This window comes from Acinonyx jubatus, chromosome B3, assembly GCF_027475565.1.
Source record: "Acinonyx jubatus isolate Ajub_Pintada_27869175 chromosome B3, VMU_Ajub_asm_v1.0, whole genome shotgun sequence".
NCBI classification, from domain to species: domain Eukaryota; kingdom Metazoa; phylum Chordata; class Mammalia; order Carnivora; family Felidae; genus Acinonyx; species Acinonyx jubatus.
The window spans coordinates 19,812,689-19,828,799 of NC_069386.1; the positions used below are offsets into that span (position 1 = coordinate 19,812,689).

Here is a 16,111-nt window from a genome sequence, read left to right on the forward strand (position 1 = left end):
GACAGTTCTCTGAGGATGGGGTTTTGGAGGAGCTCTAAACCCATTATGTCACCTCCAGTGGCTGCTAGTATACTTGTTTTAAAAACCAATGTAGTTATAAGATTGTTGTTGGTATACAAGGTTACCATTCAGCTGGAGAGGAGATGGGAATTGGGCAAGTCAAATGCTAGAAAGCTCACTGTTCTTACCAAAACTCAATAGTTTTTCATGTCTATGTACTTTTTAGATAGTTGCAAGCCTTTGGTTAATTTCTCAAGTTCTGAGAAGGTTGATTTTGACAATTATAGCCAGTGTTCCCTTTTTATGGAGAAGCAGATTTTCTGCCATTCTGGAAGTGCTTCTACCAGATTTATTTTTGTCTTTCATTATCCTGAATTGATCCCCTCAGCCTCTAGTTGTCTAAATCCTTGAGTACAGCGCGGTATTTTCATCAAATGTCTTACAAGCTATGAGAAGGTGGTACAAAAAGCCATAGAAAATGATGAATACATAAGTACAGACCCTGACGCTTTTTCAAAGTTTGGCTCCAAGGTCCTCTTCCGTGTGTGGAGATACATTTGAAATGTCAAAGATCTGCCAATTCTTCATTTTATGTGAGAGACGAAACTTCTGGATAAAATAAAAGTGAAGTAGATTCAGACTAGGTTTCCTACCAAAGTGACTATGAAATCATGTTGGGAGCCCCCAGAAGGAGACTGTTTTGGTCTAATATTCTTACATGCTAATTAACTTGAAAATGTAGTGTTTAAGTAGAGGTACAAGAGGGATGTACTGTGGAGGGAGGGCATTAACATTTGATAATTCTGCCTGGTACGCAGGTACTTGTTATCTGTACTCTTTATACATACATGTTATACACACACACACACGTGCACACACACATACACACAGAGGTAGTCCTTGCTTTACAGGTTCAGATATGCTGGATGTTAGCTATTCTGGCTTAAATAACACCAGTGTTCCACAATATGGTTCAAATTTCAGTTATCATAGCATATTAAGTGTGAGAAAATGCATAAACCTTGCATGGTAGCTCTTTAGTTCACAAATCACTATGTAAATAACATGTGCATCATGATCAATGAGCAATCAGAGCAGTTCTTTCAAAGTTTGTCAGTTATTGGTTATTGCACACCTGTTATACAGTTTAGGTAATAACAGCAAAGTGTGCAGTTGTGTTGCCTCCTTTTTTCCCAGTGATAAACCCATGCAGCATTGTATAAAAATGGGTAACTGAGAGAATTGATCAACAAAAGTGATAGTGCAGCAAAGAAACAAAAAAATGATAAAGATGAAAGTGAAGTGAAATTTGAATGGAATATAAATGGTATTATAGAAAAAAATAGGCTACTGTCAAAATACTGACACGGTTGTCTTTCCAGAGACTAGATTTGCAGCCAGAAGAACTTACTGAATATGAACCAGGAGGAGGAAAGTGGTTGTGACAAAAAGAATAAGGATGTCCCAGAATGACACGTTAAAGGAACTCCTATATTTCACAACATTGAAAGCATAGAGGATGAAATGTTGAAAGTGATCCAAACATAATGCATTACCAAGGCTCAGACAAGATGCTTTCTGGGTATTTAACAATTCTATCAGGAGAAGACCGGCATTATTCAAATTACTCTTGATAAGTTTCCCTTACAAAGAAATAAGTTTAATTATCAACGTTTTTAATGTTTCAAACTACAGGGTATTAAATGATTAGTTTTTCTTTCCCCCCGCCCCCTTTCATTTCTTTATACGTTTACAACCATCAGTGAAGGGAGTTTGGAACGTTTTGACAAAATTTTTAAAGATCACGAAACGATCTTAATTTTTCCCATTGATTATTAAGATAGTTTTGCATGGTTCACATTCTCACAGTTTCAAACAACCGTGCAAGCTAGGACTGCATATATATGCTACGTACATCATGTATATAATAATATCATATTTATAGTATGTATATGTACTCACGTACATGCACGTATATATCACATAATAGTACGTATATGTACACACGTGATGCATGTATATAATATATCACATTATAGTATGTATATGTACACACAAACATGCATTTTGTAGAGATGCATTTTATGTAAACAAAATCTTCAAACACTTAAGGCTAGAACCCGTAAATGATCTTGTCCCCGCTCCGTTACAACCATTAACTGGTAACTATAAATTTAAAATATTTTTTTTTTTTCTGTTCTGAAATCTTGTCATGGGATTTTCTTAGACTCTACACGGTTGAAAACGAGTTCCCGTCGGCCGCTGGGGAAACTGAGGCACTCGCGGCGCAGGGCCAGGAGGCGCCAGTGGGCGGGGGCGACAACCTGGCCGCTCCTGAGCTCTGAGACAGGGAGTCCCACAAGGCCCGCCGCCCGCCCAGGACTCACGCGGGGACTGCGCTGGCCGGGCGGAGGGGACGGAGGGGGCGGAGGGGGCGGTGCGGGGGGCGGCGGGCCACGCACGGCGGCGGCGGCCGCGGCGGCGGGAGCGGCGGGCCACGCACGGCGACGGCGGCGGCGGGAGCGGGAGCCCCGGCCACGCGCGGCCGTAGCGGCAGAGGAGGCAGCGGCGGCGGAGGCGGCGGCGGGAGCGGCGGCAGCGGGAGCGGGAGCCGGGCGCGCACGGCCGCGGCGGCGGGAGCGGCGGGAGCTGTGGCGGCGGCGGATGGCCCAGAGCTGATCTATGCGGCGCTTGGAGGGGCTGTGTCTGCGGCGCCGGCGGCGGCGGCGGGGCCCTGCCCGCGAGCGGAGCGGGGACAAGATGAAGTACCAGAAATACCTGACGGTGCTGCAGATGGCCATCGGCGTCACCCCCTCCAACCGCGGCAGCCTCCTGCCGCTCAAGAGAAAGCTGTGGTGAGGGCGCGGCGGGCGCGGCGGACGCGGGTCGGGGCCGGGGCGGGCGGGCAGCGAGGCCGCCGGCGGCCGGGCCCGACGGGCGCCGAGAGCGGGGAGCGCAGCAGCCATTTCGGAGCCCGTGGGGCCCGAGCGCCGCCGTGTCCCAGGTCCACGCGAGCTCGTGCCGCCGCGACCCTCGGCTGTGCTCCGTGACACGTAGAGCGGCGTGCTGCGGGGAGGGAGGGGCGGGGACCCGGAGGCTCACGGGCACCCGGGCACCGGTCTCCCGCCCGGGACTGTCCTTTCAGCCCCGTCCCCGCCACTTCTGGCTCAGAATTTCCAGCCACGCTCCCTTGGAGGCAGCCAGCAATTTATTAGCTCTGTTTGTGTTTTCTGTTATTTCTCAAAATCCATCTGCTGTGGGTACAGAGTGAAGGGCGAGCCGCTCCCACCGTAAGGGGAGTAAGTTGCGAGATTATAATTGCATTATCGGGGACTACGTTTTATCTGCACGCGTTCCAGTTCCTCTGACCTGGAAACTGTTATTGGGGTAACGGGAAAAGATCGCCCTTAAAAGAAAAATGCTTGGAGGTTTTCCAGATCTGGTTTACACAGTTGATTATCTATCGGATTGTATTGCAGTTTATTAGAGTTAAAATGTGGTATATGGAATCCCCGTGTGCTGCCCTGGCATTCCATTGCCTAGAGACTGAAGTGTAAGGTTCTGTCACGAAAGAAATAGTCCAGAAAAGGGATGGGGGACTATAGAAAAATTATGCCAGAAATTTTGGTGTTCAAGTGGCTATTTTAATTTTAAAATTTGTGGTCCATAGAGATTTACTCACTTCAATTTGAATTTAATTTCAAGGTTATAGAGAAAAGGAAGTGAGGCTACTTTTAGGCATTTGAGAAGAGTAGTTTCTGCTATCTAAGACGAAATGAAAGAGTGATCCAAGGAATAGAAAGATTGAGCAACCAAGAAAAAGTTAAAAAAAAAAAAAATCCCAGTAACGGAGAATTTTGGAGGTAAGACAAAAATGCATGGGCAGCGAAGTTCAAATTTCAGCTGTGCCACTTATTGTGTGACCTTAAACAAGTCACTGGAGTATCTGTTTCTTGGTGTGTACGGTGTGAATGATGCTATCTACCTCATGGGGTCATACCGGGATCAACTGAGATACTGAATACAGAGTGTCTGCCACTGCCACTATGCCTGGATGAATAATGTGTGCTTACTGAATACTAGTGTCTTCCTCACTGCCCCACTCCCATGTGTTTAAAAAAAAAAAGATTTATTCTGCAAAAGGTATTTTAATTTGATGCACAGCAAGTGACAGCACTTTGAAGACTAAGCTGGCTGGTAAAAGTTAGCAGTGATTAAGAAATGTCCATGGAAAGGCTGGCTTAGTCGGTAGAGTATGTGACTCTTGATCTCACAGTCTTGAGTTCAAGCCCCGTGTTGGGTGTGGAGCCGCTGAAAAGGAAAGGAAAGGAAAAGGAAAACAAAAAAAGGAAAAGTCCGTGGAAGCATGGAAAAATATTTTAGCAAATATATGAAGACTGTGTCTCTATTGAAGCAAGAAGTGGTAACATTTGAAGATGGCTTTTCAGATTGATGGTATACAGGAAGAAAAAAGAAGTCAGCACTAATGGTCTTACCTTCCCACTCTGCTTTTCTCCTGAGCACTTACCAATATCTAATCCACTTCAAATTTTACTTAATTTTCATACATCTTACCTCTCCCACCCCTCCCTGGAATTTAAGTTGCATGCGGGCAGGGCTTTTTGTCTGTTCAGTTCATTACTAAATTCCCTTTAACTAGTTTCTGGTACAAAATAGGTCCTCAAAAGATACATATTGAATAAATGAATTCCTTTAAAAAAATTTTTTTAATATGAAATTTATTGTCAAATTGGTTTCCATACAACACCCAGTGCTCATCCCAACAGGTGCCCTCCTCAGTGCCCATCATCCACTTTCCCCTCCCTCCCACCCCCCATCAACCCTCAGTTTATTCTCAGTTTTTAAGAGTCTCTTATGGTTTGGCTCCCTCCCTCTCTAACTTTTTTTTTTCCCCCTTCCCCTCCCCCATGGTCTTCTGTTAAGTTTCTCAGGATCCACATAAGAGTGAAAACATATGGTATTTGTCTTTCTCTCTATGACTTATTTCACTTAGCATAACACTCTCCGGTTCCATCCACGTTGCTACAAAAGGCCATATTTCATTCTTTCTCATTGCCAAGTATTATTCCATTGTATATATAAACCACAATTTCTTTATCCATTCATCAGTTGATGGACATTTAGGCTCTTTCCATAATTTGGCTATTATTGAAAGTGCTGCTATAATAAACATTGGGGTACAAGTGCCCCTATGCATCAGCACTCCTGTATCCCTTGGGTAAATTCCTAGCAGTGCTATTGCTGGGTCATAGGGCAGATCTATTTTTAATTTTTTGAGGAACCTCCACACTGTTTTCCAGAGTGGCTGCACCAGTTTGCATTCCCACCAACAGTGCAAGAGGGTTCCCATTTCTCCACATCCTCTCCAGCCTCTATAGTTACCTGATTTCATTTTAGCCACTTTGACTGGCATGAGGTGATATCTCAGTGTGGTTTGGATTTGTATGTCCCTGATGAGATGTGATGTTGAACATCTTTTCATGTGCCTGTTGGCCATCTGGATGTCTTCTTTAGAGAAGTGTCTATTCGTGTCTTCTGCCCATTTCTTCATTGGATTATTTGTTTGTCGGGTGTGGAGTTTGGTGAGTTCTTTATAGATTTTGGATACTAGCCCTTTGCCCAATATGTCATTTGCAAATATCTTTTCCCATTCCGTTGGTTACCTTTTAGTTTTGTTGATTGTTTCCTTTGCAGTGCATAAGCTTTTTTTCTTCATGAGGTCCCAATTGTTCATTTCTGCTCTTAATTCCCTTGCCTTTGGAGATGTGTCAAGTAAGAAATTGCTGTGGCTGAGGTCAGAGAGGTTTTTTTCCTGCTTTCTCCTCTAGGGTTTTGATGGTTTCCTGTCTCACATTCAGGTCCTTTATCCATTTTGAGTTTCTTTTTGTGAATGGTATGAGAAAGTTGTCTAGTTTCATTCTTCTGCATATTGCTGTCCAGTTCTCCCAGCACCATTTGTTAAAGAGACTGTCTTTTTTCCGTTGCATATTCTTTTCTGCTTTGTCAAAGATTAGTTGGCCATACTTTTGTGGGTCCACTTCTGGAGTCTCTATTCTATTCCATTGGTCTATGTGTCTGTTTTTGTGCCAATACCATGCTGTCTTGATGATTACAGCTTTGTAGTAGAGGCTAAAGTCTGGGATGTGATGCCTCCCGCTTTGGTCTTCTTCTTCAAAATTACTTTGGCTATTCAGGGTCTTTTGTGGTTCCATACAAATTTTAGGATTGCTCGTTCTAGTAGCTTCAAGAAGAACGCTGGTGCAATTTTGATTGGGATTGCATTGAATGTGTAGATTGCTTTGGGTAGTATTGACATTTTAACAATATTTATTCTTCCAATCCATGAGCACAAATGTTTTTCCATTTCTTTGTATCTTCTTCAATTTCTTTCATAAGCGTTCTATAGTTTTAAACACACAGATCTTTTACATCTTTGGTTAGGTTTATTCCTAGGTATTTTATGATTCTTGATGCAATTTTGAATGGGATCAATTTCTTTATTTGTCTTTCTATTGCTTCATTATTAGTGTATAAGAATGCAACTGATTTCTGTACATTAAATTTTTATCCTGTGACTTTGCTGATGAATTCCTTTTTTTTTTAATGTTTATTTATTTTTGAGAGAGACAGAGCATGAGTGGGGAAAGGGCAGAGAGAGGGGGAGACACAGAATCTGAAGCAGGCTCCAGGCTCCAAGCTGTCAGTACAGAGCCCGGTGTGGGACTCGAGCCCATGAACCATGAAATCATTACCCGAGCCGAAGTTGGACACTTAACTGACTGAGCCACCCAGGAGCTCCTGAATGAATGAATTCTTAATAATGCATAACTGGGAAGGAAATTTTTCTGATATTAAATGTAAAAATTAAGATGTGGGAATAATATTGGAGGAGCTATTAGACATGAATATTAGCATCATTTGGCCACCAAATCTGGAAACTTAGGTTTATTCTTTTTCATCACTGGAATGCCTCTTCTGAACATATATTCCCCAATACATTTTGTGAGGAGAGGACACGAGAAAATAAAATTCAGATAGTTTAGTACTCTGGAGATTCATATTTCAGGCTGGCAGTGAACTGGGGCCAGCATTAAAAACCATCTTACTAAGAGATGGCCTGGAAGAGGCAGGGGGATTTTGTTTAACTTTTCCACAATCTTAAATGAGCATATCAGAATTTCTGCTCAATGTTATGTGAGTTTGCAAATACTAATGTAGTTTCTGCAGTGGCAAAGTGAAGAGCATATGCTACAGAAACTCTAGAGTGGATGGTACTTTTTAATGTTTACTTTGAGAGAGAGAGGGAGAGCGAGTGCACATGCACACATGGGGGAGGAGCAGAGAGACAGAGAGAGAGAATCCCAAGCAGGCTCTGTGCTGTCAGCATAGAGCCCAATGCGGGGCTTGATCTCACAAACCGTGAAATCATGACCTGAGTGGAAATCAAGAGTCAGACAGTCAACTGACTGAGCCACCCAAGTGCCCCAAGTGGATGGTATTGTTAAATATAACATACATATATAGTTTTGTGGGTTTTTTTAAGTTGAAGAATATTGTGCTGCCTGATCCATCTATCTTATATCTTCTGGAATTTATTTTCTAGATTAACATTTCATTTTGTTAGTATCAGAGCAACTGCACATGGATAATTGAGACAGAACGCACCTTTACGTAGCAAGAAGATATGTAGATATGGGTTATGACTCCTGAGTGGTGGGCGGGAACCAATAGCAGACATCAGAATGGTTGTCAGACCTTGGGATGCAATTGCTTATAGCTGTTTACAAGATGTGAGGGCATACTATGATCATTGGATGTGCTATGTATAAGAATTTATATGAAGGTGCTTCTGAAAGCTTATATGCTGTCTGTGTTCTGTTTAAATTTTTGCAGTCTCTGTGGAAAAACTGCATGCCTGCAAAGCCTCTGCTAGTGTAAGTAAAGGGTAGGGCTGAATGTTTCAGTGTTTTGGCCCCACACTTCTATCTAGTTTGACCTTTTGTGCTCATCAGCTTCCTTTTGTGCAATATCTTTCTTTCTCATTGACTCTGCAAATCCATTAAGGAATATTATATTTACACACAATTTAAATGGACACTAAAGCCGAAAAACAGCCAGACCTGCATTAGTGGCATCTGCAAAAACCCTCTTCTCCAAGAAATTTAGGAAGTAGGACTGTTGGCAGTGTTTGGTTCTGAATCACTACTGTTTAGGAGCCCGGAACTAAGGCCTGTTAGCTCTGCCTGAGGTGGGTGTGAGTTTGCTCAGCTTGCTTCCTTTGGGGGGTTTCTTCTTATAACTGCTGGTGATGAAAGCACTAAGGCGCGGGTGTGAAGCCCAAAAAATTGTTAACTCCTGTCTATTTTATGTGACATGTGAAAAATATTTTCACAATAATTATATTGTTGTCAGTCTTGATTTTTGCATCGAGTGCTCTTAGGAATATTTATATGGATCTTAGCGGGGGAGAAACAGTATCATTTCATTTTCTTCAGGCTTCTAAATATATTTCTCTTGGTTATTTGATTCAGTAATTATTGAAGGCCATGTGACATCAATTCACTCACTCATTAAAAATTTTTTAATGTTTATTTAATTTTGTGAGAGAGAGACAGAGTGTGAGTGGGGGAGGGGCAGAGAGAGAGGGAGACACAGAATCTGAAGCAGGCTCCGGGTTCTGAACTGTCAGCACAGAGCTCGACACGGGGTTCAAACTTACAAACCTTGAGATCATGACCTGAGCCAAATTCAGACACTTAACAGACTGAGCCACCCAGGCAGCCCTCAATTCACTCATTCAAATAGTTGTCCTGTAATCAGATTGTGCAAATAAGAAGAACTGCCATTCATTGAGCTTAGTGCCTGCTGGGCCCAGCATAAGTGATTTCCAAGCATCCTCTCATTAACCTGTAGCACCCCTGTGAGGTAGGTGCTGTATTTTCCCAGTTTTACAGATGAGGTCATTGACCTGCCCAGAGTCACAAATCAGGTCTTACTTATACCAGTGGTTAGGGTTAAAAACACGTTTGAGCAGGGACATGACAGTCTAGAAATGAAGAATGATTGAAAACAGGTACAACATGACTGAAAAGTGCCCTATAGGATGTTGTTTCTCCCAGGGTGGCACATAGCCCCCTCATGAGTCATAGAGGTTCCCCTGATGAGGCGGGAATGTCTCTAATATCCAAGTCCTTTCTCACTGTGTTTTGTTTTTTTTACTTTTTAAAAATTTATTGAGGTATAATTGACATACGATGTATTACTTTCAGGAGTATAGCATAATAATTCAGTATTTATATATATAGCCAAGTGATCAGTACAGTAAGTCTAGTTAACATCCATCCCTTTCTTCGTTTCTTTAGTGAGCAAATTGTAGCCAATTATGCACATTATTATTTACAAGTACAGGTAAGGGCCATTTAGATAAACCTTTTAAGTGAACTCTTCCGGTTTTTGAAGTCTGATACTTACAGACAAAAAATTAGGATTTTACTAGCTTTTACTTAAGTGTCCTTCACAAAGATTCAGTATCCTAAAGTCAACTTCCCTGCTGTACTTAGGCACCTGTTCTTATACCCTTGTTTGGGGGGAAGATACTTTGCTATCACCAATTAGTGTTAATCTTGAAATGGTTTGTGGTGTCAATTGGTGATATATTAAAATTAATAACTTGTAGAAGAATTGTTAGATGTTACCTTTGTTGGTAGTTTCTTCTTGCGTAACTACCTTGTTTTTACCATCTTGATGGTTTTTGCTCAATATTTTGTTATTATTGAGATCTTTTCCACTAGAAATTAGAGATGGGCGAGGTAGATAAGCTTGGGAGTTGTTTGTTCCAAGTGAACCATGGTCAAAAATGATTGTGAGCCAAAGCTCCCGAGTTATAAACAAAGTGAGAGGGTGGACCCTGGGTTTCTGCCTTTCAAGCATGCCAGTCATGCCCACAAAAATATGGTGCGAAAATATGAAGGGATTGGAGAGAAGCAGAAATTTTCTTCCCAGTAATCCCCTAGGGATGATTAAATGGAATTCGGAATTAGGAAAAGAAAAAACTTCATTGGAAGCTAAATACTGATTTCCCCAGAGTTCAAGGGAGAATATCTAAGATGCCTGTATCTCAGTTACTAACTTTATTTTCCCTACCATCAAGGGCCGTTCTCCTAAATATTTAGGAAATGAACTCCAAAGTCTGATTTATTCAGTTCAGACCACACCATCAGGTTGAAGGAGAGTAGGGCCCTGGGACTAAAAAATACTCCTTATACTCCAGATCAGGAAGAACTGTCCTTGGTGGGCGTTTTGTATCCAAGTACAGCCCTTCTTACCTGAGTTGTAATATACCTCTGTATTATTATTATTTTTTTTAAGTAGGCTCCACACCCAGTGAGGAGCCCAACATGCGGCTTGAACTCATGACCCTGAGATCAAGACCTGAGCAGAGATCAAGAGTCAGATGCTTAACCGACTGAGCCACCCAGGTGCCCCTATACCTCTATATTCTTATGAATGTCCAGCAGAAAACGATTTGAACGCACATATCCCTGCCCCAGGACAAATATTAATTCTCAAAAACTGTAGTAAAACAAAGGAGTAGTGACATCTTAAATTCCCTAAACCTCAAGACCCCTTCTGCTTATCAATGATTTGTTATTTACCCTCCCAAACAAATGCTGTCATCTTCATTGATGTTAACAAATAAGTCCTCTTGTTAACATCCTTCTTCAGGCGATGTCAAACTGTATATCACATATGGACTAGATAACAACTGTTGCTGCATAGAAGTAGAGAAACTATAAAACTAAATTGCGCTGTATCACTCAGATTAAATAAGTATTTCCACATGAGTTACTACTGAAATATTCGCTATCTCTATGATTAACAGTCTGTATTGTTTTTTCTTTTTTTTTTAATGTTTGTTTATTTTGGGGGTGGGGAAGAGCATGAGCAGGAGAGGGGCAGAGAGAGAGAGGGAGAGACAGAATCCAAAGCGGGCTCCAGGCTCTGCACTATTCAGTGCAGAGCTTGATGCAAGGCTCAAACCCATGAACTGTGAGATCATGACTTGAGCCGAAGTCAGACGCTTAACCGACAGAGTCTCCCAGGTACCCCACCATTCTATTTATTACCTGGAACTGTGTTTATTCCTTTTCTCTTTTTCCCACCAAAGAAAAGAGGGTCATTACCGAATCGTATGCTTTTTAACAGTTGACCTCCTAGCTTCACAAAGACCTGGTCAAAACTTTACAGTTACTGAAATTACTGGGCAGGAGCCTGGTTCTATGTGTAGACAAGGCACCTTCCTTCTGCCAAGTCTGTGGGTGGGGTGGGTACAGACCTGATGTTCCCCTGCTATGCCCAATTCAGCTTTACTCCTTAATAAATGTTTTTATTATGATCCTGGTAGGGAAGGGAAAAAGCCATCCTTCTAGTTATATTTAGGATGTTTTTTTTTTTTTTTTTCTGTTTTACATTGTCACTGGCCTCAGTATTACATTGAGGTAAGTCTGATGAATTTCTTGGCTGTCATTTATAAATTTGGTATATGTAAATTCTTCTCATAGGTTTTAGATTTGGACAAAAGGTAAATAGTGATGTCTTTCTAAGTCAAATGAGAGGAAAATTTGTGACAGATGTCTTTTGTCAGAAAAGCTTATATTAATATCTTGTAATATGATTATGCCACATAATCAGTGCTATCAAAGTTAAGTGGGAGAAAGGAGACAAAGAAAACTTATGACATACAATGTTTTACAACTATTTTTTTTTCCTATATGCCCTCTTTTCTTAAGTGAAATTCTTTGTTTTCATGGAAGCTTTTACTCTGCAGAGAAGAGAACAAAACTGTACAGCATACCACTTTTTTTTTTTGTATTGAAAATAATGAAAGAGACATCATCAGAATTTTATTCTGGGAGGTGACTTAAAAGGTGTTCTCATTGGCAATTCAGTGAAATAACAAATATATGAATTTAAAAAGCCACAAGAAAAATAATAACAATCTGAGCAAACAACAACGAATACCATCAGTGGACCAGCATTTTTGAGGAATCTCTGAAATGTACTTAGTAGATCGGATGAATCTACTAAGAGAAAAGCCTTGCAGGAACCACTGCCTATAGGACTTTTGCACAAGGAGAGGTTGATAGCTTGAAGCAGCATTCAGGGATGGAGGAAGCAGAGGACATTTGGGGAATTAATCAGATGCAATGCACTAGGTTGATCGACCCCTTTGCCTCACTAATTTGTGATAAGTTGTGGGCAGCAGTGTGGCTTTCTTGCTTACTAAAGCAGTGAATGTGGACTCTTGGTCCAGGGAGACTGTACCTAAGATGGCTACTGAATCCTTTGACCCAGAAGAGAAGTTGCATGTCCCAGCAGTATGTCCCGTCTCCCTGCCAGAGTTTCCAAAGGTAGGCCACGGTAAATGCTGCAGTATGGAAACAGATGTTCTAGAATAGAAATATAAGTGGGCAGTAAAAATCACCAAACAGTTGGAGGAAGCCAGTATTAACAGAATTACCATACTCAACAAACAAAAGAACTAATCCCTGAGAAAATAGAAAAACCTTGGATTAACATGGTTATTTTCAGAAAGATGCAAGAGAGTACTGTATTAATAAAAAAAAAAGCATAGTAGACACTTCAGAAATTTAAACTTGACTCACTGAAGTGAAAGAAAATGGCTGAATTGACAAAATTGAAAAGCAAGTTAGCAATCTGGAGGAGTAAGCTAAAGAATCCCAAAAGAACAAAGGGATCAAAAGTGTGAAAGAGAAGTTAGGAGACCTTGAAACTATTTCCAAGAAAAGGTAGGGCTTTTGGTAGGGTTGTAATAGTGCTGTAAAAGAAGAGAAATGAAGGTGTGTTAAATGTCATTTCTTGTGTGAGAGGAGATGAGAATACCAATGAACCCTAGATGTTGATAGAAATATTTCAGATTAAATATATATGTATGTACATATATATTTATGTATGTATGTATCTACATGCATATAAATATGTAAATATTATATGTGTGTATAGTTAGCTAGAGTCAGAGTTGCCCTAATAAGATGTAGGACTTTGAAATCACTAATTGGAAGGGAGAAGGTCTAGGGGTGGGTAGAGACTAAGAAAACTCAGTCATACTAAAAAGGTAGGAAAAATATGGAAATAGGAAAAGTAGGAAAGAAGAAAGCATTTAAATTAAAAAAACAAAACCAAAAACAAACCAGGGGTTCCTGGGTGGCTCAGTCGGTTAAATGGCCACCTCTTGATTTCAGCTCAGGTCATGATCTCACGGTTCATGAGATACAGTCCCGAGTTGGGCTCTATGCTGACAGCATGGAGTCTGCTTGGAATTCTCTCTCTTCCTCTCTGTCTGCCCCTCCCCTGCTTGCACACTCTCTCTTTCCCTTTCTCTCAAAATAAGTAACTACAAAACCAAACTAAACCAAACCAAACAGAACAACAACAACAACAACAACAAACCAAAATTGTGTCTTGATTTCAGCTCAGGTCATGGTCTCACAGTTGTGAGATGGAGCCGCATGTAGGATGGAGCCTTCTTAAGATTCTCTCTCTCCCTCTTCCTCTGCCCCTCTCTCTCACTCACATTCTGTCTCTCAACAATAGCAATAACAACAACAAAATAAAAAACCACCACAAACCGTAAAAGAACATGGCAGGAATAAATCTAAACATGAATAAATTTGAATGGATTCAGTTTCTCTCAAAAGATACTTATTCTTAGATTTAGTAAAAAAGAAAACAGACCCCTGGGTGGCTCAGTTGGTTGAGCATCTAACTTCCGCTCAGGTCATGATCTCAGAGTCTATGAGTTTGAGCCCTGTATTGGCTCAGAGTCTGCTTTGGATCCTGTGTCCCCTCTCTCTACCTCTCCTCTACTTGTGCTCTCTCACTCTCAGAAAATAATAATAATAACACTAAAAAGAAGAAAGGAAACAGTCCAGCTACATGCTGAAAAGAGTTAACAAAAGTTAAAGTATAAATTAAAGGAGGAGGGGTGGGGAGAGACAGGCAGATACTTGTCAGGGTTGAAAATATGAGCACAGAAAAAGATAAGCCAAGAAAAGGATAATATAAAAATGTAGATGTGGGGGTCACCTGGGTGGCTCAGTTGGTTAAGTGTCCAACTTTGGCTCAGGTCATGATTTCACTGTCTGTGAGTTTGAGTCCTGCTGACAGCTCAGAGCCTGGAGCCTGCTTCAGATTCTTTGTCTCCCTCTCTCTGTGCCCTCCCCCACTCACACTCCATCTTTCTCTCTCTCTCTCTCTCTCTCTCTCTCTCTCTCTCTCTCTCTCCCCCCCCCTCCCCCATCTCTCAAAAATAAATAAACATTTAAAAAACTTAAAAATATAGATGGGGAAATTATTAGACAAAATAGCAGTTAAGGTAAAATCTTTAATTGAAACAGATTTTTAAAAAAATTTTTTTAATGTTTATTTATTTTTGACAGAGAGAGAGAGAGAGAGAGAGAGAGAGACAGAGCATGAGTAGGGGAGGGGCGGCAAGAGAGGGAGACACAGAATCTGAAACAGGCTTCAGGCTCCGAGCTGTCAGCACAGAGCCTGATGCGGGGCTCGAACTCACAGACCGCGAGATCATGACCTGAGCCGAAGTCAGACGCTCAACCGACTGAGCCACCCAGGCACCCAGAAACAGAGACTTTTTTTTTTTTAACATTTTATTTATTTTTGAGACAGAGAGAGACAGAGCATGAACGGGGGAGGAGCAGAGAGAGAGGGAGACACAGAATCGGAAGCGGGCTCCAGGCTCCGGGCCATCAGCCCAGAGCCCGACGTGGGGCTCGAACTCATGGACTGTGAGATTGTGACCTGAGCCGAAGTCGGACACTCAACCGACTGAGCCACCCAGGCACCCAGAAACAGACTTTTAATATGATAAAAGGTTAAATCCCTAAAAAGATATGAATTATAAACATTAAGGCATCTAATAAAACATTTGAAATATATAAAGGAAAAACCAATGTATAAAGGTCAGTTGTCAGATCCATATTCACGTTGGGACTGTGTAATGGTCTTTTTTTTTTTTACAGAAAGCAGCAATTCAGCAAGACAAATATAATGAAGGACATGGAGAAGTTGAGTTATAAAATAATAAAATAAAATTATTAAATCACCCTTATATTTAAGGACAACTGCCCCCCACCCCCCCCCATAGGAATATTCTTGTATACTGTTGATGGAAGTGTAAATTGCTAAAGCCATTTTGAAAAGCAGTGCCTAGCAATACCTAGAAACCTCTGACCCTGCATTTTATTTCCAGGAGTCTTTCCTAAGTAAATACTGTGTTTGTACCCAAAGATGTAAGATATGTTCATTGCTTTATAATTTGATAGCAAACATTTGGAAACTAAATTAAATACCCATTGGTAGAGGAGTGGTTGAATAAATTGTGATACACCTATACAATGGAATACTGTTTAGCCATTAAACAAATGAAATAGAGCTGGGTTATTATGGGAAGAGCCTCAAGAAAATTAAGTGAAAAAGTAAGGTGCAGGACAATGTGAACAATTTGGTCACTTTGCTGAAAAGTTTTGAAAGGAGATTAACACATATGTGGATAAGCAAGCACATTTATTTGGGAGGTTATACAAAGAACTGTTAATGGTGATTGTCCTTAGAAAAAGGGGTGGGGAGGGGTACCTGGGTGGCTCAGTCGGTTAAGTGTCTGACCCCTGAAATAGTTGGTTAAGTAATTCTTGATTTCAGCTCAGGTCATGATCTCATTGTGAGATTGAGCCCTGAATCGGGCTCTGCACTGAGCGTGGAACCTGCTTGGGATTCTTTCCCATCTTCTCCAGCCTCTTATGCATGCGTGTGCACACTTGTGCTCTCTCTTTCAAAATAAATAATCAGTTAAAAAAAGAGATGGGGATTTGGGATGGGGGGGGAGAGGAAGGCTTTACTTTTCACTTTTGTATCTTTTCATACTCTTTAAAAGTCATAACTATAGGGATATGGCACTTTTACTTTAAATGCAGTCATACCTAGAATACTCTATTTTATGATATTTACTCCCATCTTATTATATAAGTCAAATTTACTTTGCTGATAGTTCATT

The 16,111-nt window shown here is 41.1% G+C and overlaps 1 protein-coding gene across 6 annotated transcripts in view; it reads left to right on the forward strand.

The window, feature by feature from the left end:
* Positions 1-2,647: 2,647 nt before the first annotated feature.
* TJP1 (tight junction protein 1) overlaps positions 2,648-16,111 on the forward strand; it is a 245,271-nt gene continuing 231,807 nt past the window's right edge. For 2 of the 6 annotated variants that reach the window (XM_053223639.1, XM_027067916.2), the window contains exon 1: positions 2,650-2,855. In XM_053223639.1, coding sequence (XP_053079614.1) covers positions 2,683-2,855 — 173 coding nt within the window. In that variant the 5' untranslated portion in view covers positions 2,650-2,682. Of the gene's footprint in view, positions 2,856-16,111 lie in introns of all 6 variants that reach the window. The other 4 variants (XM_027067914.2, XM_053223642.1, XM_053223640.1 and 1 more) reach the window with 3 other exon arrangements.